The sequence below is a fragment of the Cladophialophora carrionii genome (assembly GCF_000365165.1).
Source record: "Cladophialophora carrionii CBS 160.54 unplaced genomic scaffold supercont1.1, whole genome shotgun sequence".
In the NCBI taxonomy this organism is placed as follows: Eukaryota; Fungi; Ascomycota; class Eurotiomycetes; order Chaetothyriales; family Herpotrichiellaceae; genus Cladophialophora; species Cladophialophora carrionii.
Genome location: NW_008481816.1, coordinates 4,098,023 through 4,110,301, shown reverse-complemented (window position 1 = coordinate 4,110,301; position 12,279 = coordinate 4,098,023). Strand labels below are relative to the sequence as shown.

General features: G+C 55.0%; 5 protein-coding genes across 5 annotated transcripts; 4 read left to right on the top strand and 1 right to left on the bottom strand.

Annotated features, from left to right (window-relative positions):
• Positions 1–34: 34 nt before the first annotated feature.
• Positions 35–3,354, top strand: G647_01460 (uncharacterized protein; the record flags this gene model as incomplete). Its single annotated transcript, XM_008724860.1, has 2 exons — positions 35–3,070; positions 3,118–3,354. The coding sequence occupies 2 exons, from the start codon at positions 35–37 to the stop codon at positions 3,352–3,354; spliced, it is 3,273 nt and encodes a 1,090-aa protein (XP_008723082.1).
• Positions 3,355–3,815: 461 nt separating this feature from the next.
• On the top strand, positions 3,816–4,976 carry G647_01459 (uncharacterized protein; the record flags this gene model as incomplete). Its single annotated transcript, XM_008724859.1, has 1 exon — positions 3,816–4,976. The coding sequence occupies one exon, from the start codon at positions 3,816–3,818 to the stop codon at positions 4,974–4,976; it is 1,161 nt and encodes a 386-aa protein (XP_008723081.1).
• An 857-nt stretch (positions 4,977–5,833) lies between these two features.
• Positions 5,834–8,395, top strand: G647_01458 (uncharacterized protein; the record flags this gene model as incomplete). The annotated part of the gene is made up of 1 exon (XM_008724858.1): positions 5,834–8,395. One exon carries the CDS (start codon positions 5,834–5,836, stop codon positions 8,393–8,395), a length of 2,562 nt encoding a protein of 853 aa, XP_008723080.1.
• Positions 8,396–9,266: 871 nt separating this feature from the next.
• G647_01457 (uncharacterized protein) lies at positions 9,267–10,382 on the top strand (the record flags this gene model as incomplete). The annotated part of the gene is made up of 1 exon (XM_008724857.1): positions 9,267–10,382. One exon carries the CDS (start codon positions 9,267–9,269, stop codon positions 10,380–10,382), a length of 1,116 nt encoding a protein of 371 aa, XP_008723079.1.
• Positions 10,383–10,692: 310 nt separating this feature from the next.
• On the bottom strand, positions 10,693–11,566 carry G647_01456 (uncharacterized protein; the record flags this gene model as incomplete). Its single annotated transcript, XM_008724856.1, has 2 exons — positions 10,693–11,312; positions 11,371–11,566. The coding sequence occupies 2 exons, from the start codon at positions 11,564–11,566 to the stop codon at positions 10,693–10,695; spliced, it is 816 nt and encodes a 271-aa protein (XP_008723078.1).
• Between the last annotated feature and the right edge of the window lie 713 nt (positions 11,567–12,279).

Sequence of the window (12,279 nt, the reverse complement as noted above, 5' to 3'; positions counted from 1 at the left end):
GTCGGCGATTCACTGACGACCGAACACTCTACCCATGTACCTCAATGCCCTCGCGGCGGCCTTCGTGCTTGTCTCCCCAATATGGGTGACCGCAGCTTACCGCAACGACACATCTGCGGCCTTGATGCAAGATCCTTTTCTGGAGCTGGTTGACGGATGTCCTCCATGCCCTCGATGCTTCGATTGCCACTACGACGAGTTCAAATGCCTGCAGTTCGCCAGCTGCGGTAGCGTCAATGGGAAATGTCTCTGTCCTCCTGGGTTCGGTGGCGACGACTGCGCAGAGCCTTTGTGCGGTTCCTTAGCAGATGGCAAGAATCGGTCACCGCGGAAGGGCGACAAGTGTGACTGCAAGGAGGGGTGGGAAGGGATCAACTGCAACGTGTGCACCTCGGACCAAGCTTGTAATGCTTTGATGCCCTTGGGTGAAGGGGGTGTGTGCTACAAGAAGGGCGTCCTTGTCCAAGAGAACTTCCAGATGTGCAACGTTACCAACAAGGCCATTCTGGACCAGATCGACCCCAGGATACCCCAGGTCACCTTTTCTTGCAATGCCGAGGCAGCCACCTGCAACTTCCAGTTCTGGGTCGATCAGAAGGAGTCGTTCTATTGCGCTCTCGACAACTGTACCTCTAGCTATCAGGATACCAATGTTCGCAACACCACGAAATACACTTGCCAGAACATCAATTGTTCATGCATCGCGGATCGATTCCTTTGTGGTGAGGATGGTTCGGTCAATATCGACGAGTTTCTCGAGGAAGAGATCAAGGGACCTGCCTCGTTCTATACCCAGCATACCTATGGCGGGAGCTCCAAAGATGGTAGCAGATTCGAAGAGCCTGCGATGAACAACCTGATTTCTATGATCTTTGGTGACGAGTACATTTCCTTACAATGCAGATCAGGAGAATGCTTGTATGAGACTGATGTGCCTGGGTTCACAAGACCCATCAAGGAGATCAACACCCCTTTAATCGCTGGCGTTATCGCAGGTTGCGCCTTGTTCGTGGTTGCTATTACGCTCATAGCATGGTACCTATCACACAGGCGAGCGCTCAAACGATGGGGGGCTATCCGACTTGGCGAAGGCACGGAAGATGATGCTGCAGCATCAATGATCAACCATACTCCTATGGCTTTGCAGTTCGAAAATGTATCCTACGGCCTCAAAGGGAAAGAAATTCTGTCTGGCATATCTGGCATTGCTCATCCCGGCCAGATCACTGCCATCATGGGTGCTTCAGGTGCTGGTAAATCCACATTCCTTGACATTCTGGCTCGCAAGAACAAGCGCGGGGCGGTCGTGGGCAACATGTACGTCAATGGCGAGAAGATCCTGGATGCCGAGTATCGAAATGTCATCGGATACGTCGACCAGGAAGATACCCTGCTGCCGACTTTGACTGTTCATGAAACCATCTTGACGAGTGCACTCTTGAGATTGCCTGCAGATATGGGTATTTCGGTCAAGGAACAACGCGTTATCGAGGTCATGCAGCAACTCGGGATCTATCATATCAAAGATCAAATCATCGGGTCAGCAGAAGGGAATGGTCGAGGCATCTCCGGCGGCGAGAAACGAAGAGTGGGTATTGCTTGTGAGCTCGTCACAAGCCCGAGCATCCTATTCTTGGACGAACCGACCAGCGGTCTAGATGCCTTCAATGCTTTCAACGTTGTGGAATGCTTGGTCACTCTGGCTAAGACGTACAACCGAACCGTAGTCTTCACGATACATCAGCCCCGCTCGAACATCGTCGCACTGTTCGACCAGTTGATTCTCCTCGCCAAAGGTAAAACCGTCTACTCCGGGCCTTTCTCGAGCTGTCAGTCATATTTCGATCACATCGGATACTCTTGTCCGCCTGGGTTCAACATCGCAGACTATCTTGTGGATCTGACAATGCATGCTAGTCTGCCACGGTCTCCGGTGTTTGAAGATGTGCCGAGAGATTTGTTGGATCGAGATGCCCCGGGAACCGAGTCAAGCAGCACAAGGGCCGTCAAGTCAATTGCCAGCGTGTCGAACGTCAGCGTCGAAAGTCCTCGGGAGCCATCACTACGGATAAAACCGAAACGTCGTATTTCCTTGAAACAAAAGCAAGACCGCCAATTGTTCACCCGGAAAAAAGCTACTGGAAATGAGACTCCACCAACACCAAAGACTGACGATGAAGACACCATAATTGGCAAAGCAACAGGCAGCATGCGAAGCTGGTTGCAGATGTCAAGGAGAGACGGGTCGAATCCGCCACCGCTGCCGGAAGATCCTGATGACCTACCACCCGATGCCAACACAGATCTCGACATACTGGTCACAAATTTCAAGAACTCAGACGTGGCTCAGGCGATTCACGACGAGATTGCGTCGTCGATACAAGCAGCATCAGCCGCAAACGGCCATAGTAGTGGAAGTGCTGTTGTTGAACCGGTCACAGGCTCCATCAAAGGTTTCCGGCGCGTGAGCCTTCCACGACAATTCTTGATTCTGTCTAAACGGACATGGCGGAATCTATATCGAAACCCGATCCTTATGTTGACCCACTATGCTGTCGCTATTCTGCTAGCGGTGTTATCAGGTTGGCTCTTCTACGGTATCACCGACGACATTGGAGGCTTCCAGAACCGACTTGGACTCTTTTTCTTTCTATTGGCACTATTCGGTTTCAGTGCGCTGACCAGCTTGAACGTGTTCAGCGCGGAGCGGCTGATCTTCGTCCGGGAACGAGCCAACGGATACTACCACCCCCTTACATACTACGCTGCGAAGCTCATGTTCGACATTGTTCCGCTCAGGTTGATCCCCCCAATCATAATGGGCATAATCCTCTATCCGATGTGTGGACTGTTGCCGAAGTGGGGCGTCTTCTTTACCTTTATACTCGTGCTGGTCTTGTTCAATTTGGCCGCAGCGGCTATCTGCTTAACGATTGGCATCGTGTTTAAAGACGGGGCTGTGGCCAATCTGATCGGTAGTTTGGTAATGCTGTTCAGCCTGTTGTTTGCTGGCCTGCTTCTCAATCTCAATCACGATACGGTCCAGCAGGCGGCCCAATGGCTACAAATGGTGAGCATTCTGTCCCGTGGCAAACGACGTCTGCTAACCCGACACAGTTGTCCATCTTTCATTATGGCTACGAAGCTCTTATCGTCAACGAGGTCGCCAAGCTACGTCTCAAGGACCACCGGTACGGGCTGGACATAGAAGTCCCCGGAGCCAGTATTTTGAGCGCCTTCGGCTTCGACAATCTGGCATTGTGGAAGGACGTCATCGGCCTTGGAGTCTTTGCCGGGGCCTTCATCATCATTGCCTATATCGCAATGCATTTCCTGCTTGTTGAAAAGAGATAGTAGAGGTAATGGGTGATGTCCTCACGACGTTTTGGTGCCATGTCTATCTATGCTCGCATCCGGGGAGTTCTTGTGTATAGAAAGGATGGACAATGGGTTGCGGCTGTGACATATATATATCGAGAGTAATATAACCGGTGTTGACGGCTGGTCCTACCACTGCAATGGTGCCTGTCTGTGCCCAGGCTTGTCCTCCGTCTGTTCGCAACCGTAAGACGACTTCCCCTGCTTGTGTGGGGTGACCGATCAACCTCGGAACCGTGCGTCTCGAAACCAGGGTACGAGACGCAAGCCACCCCGATCTCGGAGACGGTGAATTTGCGGGGATGTCATACGAATCAATCCTTAAAATTGCTTCTAGCTCTCCCGTGTTCGCAAGAGCTTGAAGGTCTCAAGAGAGTCTGAACTGGCATTGTGCCAGTGCCCGAGTCCCAAACTATTCGACGCTTTCATCGCTGGCCATGGCTACAGCTGTACGCAGCTGCCCGAGATACGTCGCCAGGGTGCCAGCTCGCAATGTTCATCTCGGAACCCAGTCCCGTAGCTTCTCATGTACCCGGTCGAGAAGCTCAGCATCTGTCGACCCGAAAGCAGTGGCAGAAGCCTTTCTAAGCAAGTTTTCCAAGGGCCAGACATTTGTGCGCAAGCAACTGCTAGATGCCAACCAACTACGACTTTTCTCCCTTACGCTGAATCGACCATATTTATGGCCTGGGAGCTCCGTACGACCATTGAAGACGCTCGAGGAGGTGGAACCACGGGAGGGTTCGCCTTTACCGCCGGCGTACCACTTGTGCTATTTCACGCCCGCGCAGCTACCAGGCATTTTGGGGCAAGACGGCACGGATGCCAGCTTCAATCCCAACGCACCGTTTACGAGACGGATGTGGGCGGGCGGGTCATTCCACTGGCCGGGTGCTGATCCCAACAAGTGTCGTCAGCACGGGGGACAGGCGCTGCTCCGAGTTGGCGACACCGTCACAGAAGTCACTAGATTGCTAAGCTGCGAGCCCAAGGTTATCGGCAAAACGGGCGAGCCTATGCTTGTGGTGGGCGTGGAGAAAGAGTTCCGCAACAGTCAAGACGAGTTATGTGTACTGGACCGGCGGAACTGGGTGTTCCGAGAAGCTCTCGATCCTTCCAAGCCGGCGTCTTTGGTTCCCAAGCCAAAAGAGCTGTCGAAGGAGGCCTTGGATGAGAGTGTCCAGGGGAAAGTGTGGAGGGAGTATAATCGCGATGAGGCCACATTGTTCAGGTTCTCAGCCCTGACGTTCAATGCGCATCGGATACACTACGACAAACCGTGGGCGACAGAGGTGGAAGGCCACAGGAATGCGGTTGTCCATGGACCGTTGAACTTGATTGCGATGCTGGATCTCTGGCGCGACGAGGTCAGTGTATACCGTGGGGTTGGGGAAGGGTCTGCGCAGGATGACGAGGTGATCTACTATCCGGAGAAGATCGAGTACCGGGCAACTAGCCCCGTGTATGCTAGAGAGGGCTACAGGGTGATGTTGGATCAGGGCGCCAGGGATCAGGAGGTGGCTGATATCAGGGTGGTGAGCAACGACGGGACAGTGTGCATGAAGGGGACTGTGACGGACTGGGCGCATGGGAATTAGCCGTCCGGCCAGGGAACCTTGACTGTGAGCCCTCGCGGCCATCTTCTGGTTGCGAACTGGTAGCCCTTGATGCATCGGGGTTAGAAGCTCGGAACGGCTCGATGATGCGTCTGAATCCCATGGCATTTAGCCGCAAGAGAGTCACAACAGTATGCGTCCTCGATCTGGACCGCTGTGAGATTGCGCAGGATTCTCTGCTCGGCACATCTGCGGTGTGCCTTTTGCCTTCAACCGAACTGGGAGCGGAGTGTGGACGCGGACAGCGATAAGGATTGCTTCTATACACACCCCTCGCATTTTGTTGGGAATGTGGCTGCAGCTGTCACAGCCCAGTGAGGTTTGGGTAGTAGGTCGTCTTGCTACAATAGCCGAATCCGGGTTGCTTCGATACAACCTGCCGCTAACAATTCGTGTCGAAATAACTTCCTACTAGGCGCTGTGGGCGACCGGGGACCGCCTGTCAATGACGACGGGGGCGCCGGGCCCAATCACACGGGCGCCCACCCGCCCGGAAGTTACCTTGCTCTGTCTTCCCTTGGCTTCCCTGGCCTCGGATGGCTTCAACCTCGGGGCGGTTTGGGCGCCGCTAGGTGGCATCCGGTTAGGGGCGAGTCGCAACTCCGCACTTTCTTTACTCATCCTCCCGCAGATCGGATCTCGTCTTTCCCATTTGGTTCCTTTGTATCTCTCTCGTCTTGCTTCTTCTCACATCACTTTACGTACTGTTTCTTGGCCGCCGCCCGTCCCTCGAGCATCGAGACTGCCACAACGTCCTGGGACGGATCGCCCTGCCCGTCTCCCTCTGTCATTCAGTCCCCGTCTCTCGCAATGAGGCATACCATCCCACTGATGCCGACATGATCCCTCAGACGCCTTCTTTAATGGTCCCGCCAGACAGTTCGGCTCAACAACTCCTGCGCCTGGGGAAGCCGTTCGTCGAGTTTCCGAGATTCAGCATCCTCGCGCTCCAGGAGGAAAAGGACCAGGATGGGAATCCGCTTCCCTTCTCCGAGTGGCTCACCAAACGCCTTCAGTCCGGCCAGCCTTTTGTCATTGCCGACTTCGACAAGTTGGAGACTTGGCCCGTCTCTGATCAGCACGATGGACATCAGCCAGGCTTCGGAATTGAGAGGCTGATTGAGCTGAGCACCAAGAAGAACATACCCATTCGCAACTGCAGTACCGGTCGCGACTTGTCGTTCACGCTGAAAAAGTTTGCCGACAGCGCCAGGCAGTCGTACCCGGAATTCCAAAACCTGTACGCTCGAGATTTGCAATGTCCCCAGGAATGGTTGGAGCAGTGTCGCAGAATCTTACCTACCGAGGTTCAATGGGGTGGTCGCCTGGACCTCTTTCAATGGCTGCCACAATGTGCGCGGAGCGAAGTCATGATGGCCTACGTGGGCAGCGAAGGAAGCAGCTCAGGCTTCCACCGGTGCTTCTCCAGCACCGTGGCGTTGAATCTGCTCGTCGAGTCCGATGATCGGCCTGTCGTCTGCATCGGTACCGACTTCGATTCTCAGAAGAAATACGACTCCTTCATATCTGCGCATGGAGTCTCGCCGCACCTAGACTGGCTCAATCTTGGGTCGGAGGAGCTACTCAAGGCCGATTTCCCCATTTATGCCTACGATCAACGGGTTGGTGACCTTGTGGTCTTCCCTCCTGCCACCGCGCATCAAGTCTGGAATCCGGCGACGTTGTCTGCAAAGCTAGTCTGGAACATCCTCCACCCTCTCTCACTCGAGGTGGGCTTCGACTATGTGCAAGCTCCCTTCAACCGCCTGTGCCACCCCGACGTGGCGAGAACAAATCTATCGTTGGCATGCGCCATGTTATCCCTTCTCCAAGACAACCAGACAATGAGCAATTCATTATTACCGTTGCCGCCCGATCTGCCATTGCTTTCACGGTTATTCCGGCAGATGGTCCATGACGAGACGATCGAGCCTCCAGTTATAACACCAATAACTTTGGCTTCTATACAAACAGGCACCATCGCAACGTGCAACTTCTGCAGCACAGCCATCTGGAACCGTCATGTACGATGTACCCAATGCACGGACTTTGATCTGTGCCTCCTCTGTTACCTCAACGGCCGGTCTTGTGAGCACTTTCAGTCATATGTATGGGCGGAGCTGATACCCGCCGAGAAATGCACCAGGGTCCTGAACCGGGCACGGGAGATTCTTGGATTCCAGCCAGAAGAGCCACGGACATTGGACAAACGAAAGGCGCTGGGCACAGCCGTGAATGATCTCATGCGGGCCAAAATGTCGTCCACCACAAGGCTATGCCACCTCTGTCGCATCGACCACCAGGAATGGAAGGGTCGTCGTTGTGACAGGTGTACCGCCTTCTTCTGCTTTCGAGGACTATTCCGCCACTTTGACGAGTATCCGGCCGAGGTCCTCCGTCACAAGGGACTGTGGACGTGCCCCAAGTGTATGGAGACGTGCAATTGTCGCTGTTGTCACTTTGCGACGGCGTACGTGAAAAGCGAGAAACCTGCCAGTAAGAGGAGGGTCAAAGCATGTGATGCTCGTGGTAAGGTCATGGGCTTTGCAGATAACGTCTTCGATCAGAGACGCGGTGGAAGGCGAGAGGCCAATCCCAGCGGCACCGGAAGCAGCAGCGGACAACTGCCTGGCCTGGTACAGGTCACGGGCAAGAAGCGAACAATATCTTCATCAGCCGAGCTCGGACCAGCGACGCCTCTACGCAAGATCGAGCTGCCTACCCCAGAGCCCGACTTCTCAAGTTCCAGATTGGCCTTTTCCCGTGAAAGCTCGGACTACTTGATGGATGCGGGCTTTCCAAATGCGAATGGCACCACATTCACGGCCCTGTTGCCAGGGGTGAAGACAATCACGGAAGGCCATGATTTCGCGATGAGTCCGACGGACGAACGATATTCAAGAGTGAGCACCTCGCCGGGGATTGCATCGCTTGCTTCCACAACAATCGGGACGAGCCGCATACCCTCAGGCATTCACCACAACCAGAACAACACGCTTCCACCGATCCTTGGACACGGGTCGTGCACCAGCAATGGTCTATCTATCCCACCGCGCAGTTCGGTGGATACTTTCAGCACGCCGTCGTCTGCCCCTACCACGTCTCCGACCAAAAGTGTCCCTGTTACCGAGACCAAGACGCCAACAGCCGCCCTGGATGCTTCAATTGCAGAGCTCGAAACCCAACTCATCAAACTGAAGAAGTACGAAGAAGAGTTCATCGCGTTGAACCTCGATGATAGTCGCAAGATGCTCGCGAGTGAGGTGGCCGAGCTAGAGAGCCAGATCAAGGCGAAGAAACGGGAAAAGAGTCTCATTCTCATCGAGAGGCTGAAGAAGGAAGGGTTTGGTGGTCTGGCAGCCTCAGTCGGTAAGGAAGTTGGCTTGGGAATCGACGCATAGCGCCTTTTGTTCCTACGTGGATCCTGGTCCCATGTTGTTTATGAGGCGGCTTCTGTTAATGGCTCGAGTTGGCTCTCTCTCGTTGCAGTGGTGGCGAGGATGGACTATGATATCGTGCATATACCCATGAAGAATTAATGATATTGACGGATTGGACATGTTTGTACGGTGTGGGACGCACGCACCGGCCAGGTGGTTTGCCGTGACCATCTAGCCCCTGTTTTACCCAGGATATATCTGTGCCAACGGAGATTTGTTGAGCAGGCTGGCGATTGGTTTCCAAGCCGCTGGACGAGGAATCATGGTGATGCGTCACACAGCGTCTATTGGCAACGACGCAGTCTGCAGGGGGTTCTCGCTTAGCCCAGAGGCAGCATTGGCCTTTGTCTTTCACACGCCCATTATGCGCTGACCAGCCTCCAGAGCGTTGACTGCTGTGGGCATGGTTGGTATCGACAAGAACATCAGCGGGATTTACCAATCGAGCTGGTCCCTGAGATGAGGAACAGCATCGGCACCCCTGCATGAGCTGGCAGCAGAGGCAGCTAAAAACAGACTCTGAGCCTGGCATTGCATGGGATGGCGACGACGGTTGCAGCCGTTGGCCGCCCCGCTGCCATGGCATCTGGTGGCATGGAGATGACCGGAGAATTGCTGAATAGTCCTAGTCGTCCATACTAAAAGTCCTTGCAATCTTTCAGACACCCAGGACTCGTAACTCGCGATTCCCAGTTTCCCGGGTTCGTCTTGGGTTACACCTTTGTTTCGCCACTTGCCCTCGTCCACCACGGCCCTCAGCTGGCTTGAACGTGTCACGCTCATCTCTGTTCTCTTTCCGTCTGCTACGTCTCTCCCTCGCCCGCCCGAAGAGATGGCCGAAGTCGAAACCCCCGCGACGCCGATGTCGCCCGTCCTGCCCGACACCCTGACCTCAGTGACTGCTCTGGCTCGCTTCGAATTCGAGCCGGGCAGGGGCAACGACGGCACGAAGGTGATGATGGTCGAGTGGCAAGACGACGACGAGACCAGAAACAAGGCCGGGAAATGGCAAGTGTCGTGGTCGGGCAAGAAGACGGCCTTCCCAGCAGATGACAACCCCTCGGACAACATCCGCCGTGTGTACTTCCTGCTCCCACCCGGGGCAATCATTCCTCCTCACGTTGTCCTCGCATATTATCCCCCTTCCGAGGCCTCGGAGGGCCCAGCGACCGAAGTGACACCGTTGAGGATGACCGTCAACGCGCTGCCGGCCATCTTCACGCCGGAACTCGGTGCCACAGCCAAGACCAGCGGGAAGAAAGGCGTCCTACACACAATATGGGCCAAGAAGAGACTGCAGATACTCGAGAAGGAGATCAAGCAAGAGGAAGAGCACAATCTCGAAGGCATTGCCTTGGAGATGGCCAAGTCAGAACGGTCGTGGATCGAGAACAACTTTGGCTTGACTCAGAAGCCGCCCAGTCTGGATTTGAGCAACATCACAAAGTCGCCCATGGGCCCCGCCAGTCCAGGCATCCAAAGTCCAAAGTCCCCGGGAGGGAGACGATTGAGCGAGAAATTAAAGGGACTGAGCATCGGCACGAGCGAGAAGGATCTCAGCTCCAGAGGCCTGAACACGCCGACACGCGAAGCACATCCCTTGTCGCCTGAGGCGTCGGATATGGCCTACTCATCTTTTAACGCTTTCCGCAACGGTCCCATGTCTGCTGCGTCGGCAGGCGGAACAAAGAAAATCGTGGCCCAAGCGCCGCCCGAGCATATCAGAAAACAGCAGGGAATCGCGCAAGCTACCGCGTCACTCAACTCCATGACCCTGCCGAACCAGTCAGGGGAGCCGGGAGAAGAGGATCTATTCGCCGTGGCGCTGAGCCCGAGATCTCCTGACGGGCCCAAGAGTCCATTCTCGTTGAGCAGTGGAGAGGTGTCGGCCTTTGCAAAGATCAAGGGCGACGGCAGCGCGTTTGCGAAGATCAAGGGCGAGAGATGAGGCAGGAAGCTCCGTCATTATCTATGGGTGGTTCAGAGTGAAGAAGGTTGTTGAGCGACCATTTCGGGAACTACCTGGAGAATTGGTACCACTGTCGACCCCTTTCCCAATGCCAGGTCGCATATGACACAACCTCATACGTGGAAGCCCGCCACCAGATTCACATCACAGTTAAATCCCCCCTCCTCGACCCTGCGGCACATGGCCGGTTAACGACGATATGCCAGCAATGCGCCTCATGATGCTTATACCCTTTCAGCGATAGACAAAGGAAAGAAACCCAGAATTGTCCCCCTCCTCCTAAGAAGAATTATGACAGAAATCCAGCAGCGAAGAGTCCCAAGACAGCCACCGACGACCCAGCGAGTTTGCTTGCAGCACCCATGTACACCGACTGCGAAGAGGCAGCAGGCGCAGGGGCCGAAGGAGCAGCAGAGGGCGCCACTGGCACGTTTCCACCAGTGGGAGCCGTGTAATTGTTGCTGCCCATGTCAGTGATGGGAGCAGGAGCCATGGCCGTCTTCGTGCATCCGCACTCATGGTCCCACCAGGTGTATTGAGTGCCGGGGACCCCTGAGCCGGTAGCAACGGCCGCAGCCGGCATCTCTGAGGTCTTATGGCAGCCGCATGCTGGGTCCCAGACAGTGACGGTCACAATCGGGGCGGGGCCGGCCGTCATCGTCGCGGAAGCCGAGATCAGGATTGGGTCGTCCGTCATGGTGGCGTTGGGCATCGGTGTCGCCGTTATTGGTGGCATGCTCGAAGATGTCGACATTGGTGGCACGTAACCAGGAGGAATGATGACGCTGAACAAGGGGGAGAAGTCCATCGATCCGCTTTGAACCAGAGCCAGGGCATAGTTGCCTGCGACGAAGTCGGCGGGGATGGCCACGGTCCAGTCAAAAGTCGCATCATTGGCAGGCTTGTTCTCTAGTGTTGCTTGTCAGCGCGCGAATGGCTCGAGAGAAGGCAACCACGTCGAACATACCGAAGATTCCAGTGTTCCAGCTGGTGTTGCCCAGGAACAGCGAGACTGGTGTCCCGTCGCCGAGAGTCCAGCCGATGGTCTGCATTTGTCCAACCGTGACATTGGCGAAGGTGATGGGTGGGTTGAAGCTCGCAGTTTGAGCCATGGCCTTGTAGGCCAAGACGCCGATGGCGAAGACGGTGGTGAAAGCGGGCATACTGTCAGACTACTCAAACTCGAAATGATGCTGCGTGGCCGTGGAAAGATTAGAAACTGGTGGCGTGGCCAACTAGTGTTTCTGCGAGTTCTGGGAAAGAAAAGAACAATGGTAAACGAGTGACCGGACTTCAAATGAGTGACTGGGAAGAAGCAAGCAAACGAACAAACCAAGCACGAGCGAGCCATGTTAATCAAGGTGGCAGGCAGGCAGGCAGGCCAACTGTTTGTTGTGATGCGCTTCCATGCTGCATTCCACAGTGGAATTGATGGGTTGGATCGCAGGATCAAGAATGCGCCGTGCGTGATCCTGCAACGACGACGCCGAAGGTGCTCGGATCACGGATTATCCCAAGGACTGCAATCCACTGGCTTCTGATCTGTGGTCTGGAGTTTGAGATGCTCCCTCTGTGCTGGGCTGGACTGGGTTGCCCGAGCTTGGAATGGGCCGGCTGATCGAGTTCGAGTTCCTTTCGCATGCACTGGCAGCCATCGTCATTGCAGGAGTTGTGGTTCCCAGCCGCGATCAAGCAACGATCCTCGACCTTGGAAGGGGCCTGCTTGTTTGACTGTCTTACTGTAGCTGGGAAGCTGACGACACCACCGCTATGAAGCACGTATTCCGCGGTGTGGTTGAGATAGAGATCGCACCGCGAGCCTGTGCCAGTGCCGGTGCCACTGCTGACTGCATCCGTAGATTAATATAGACATAGA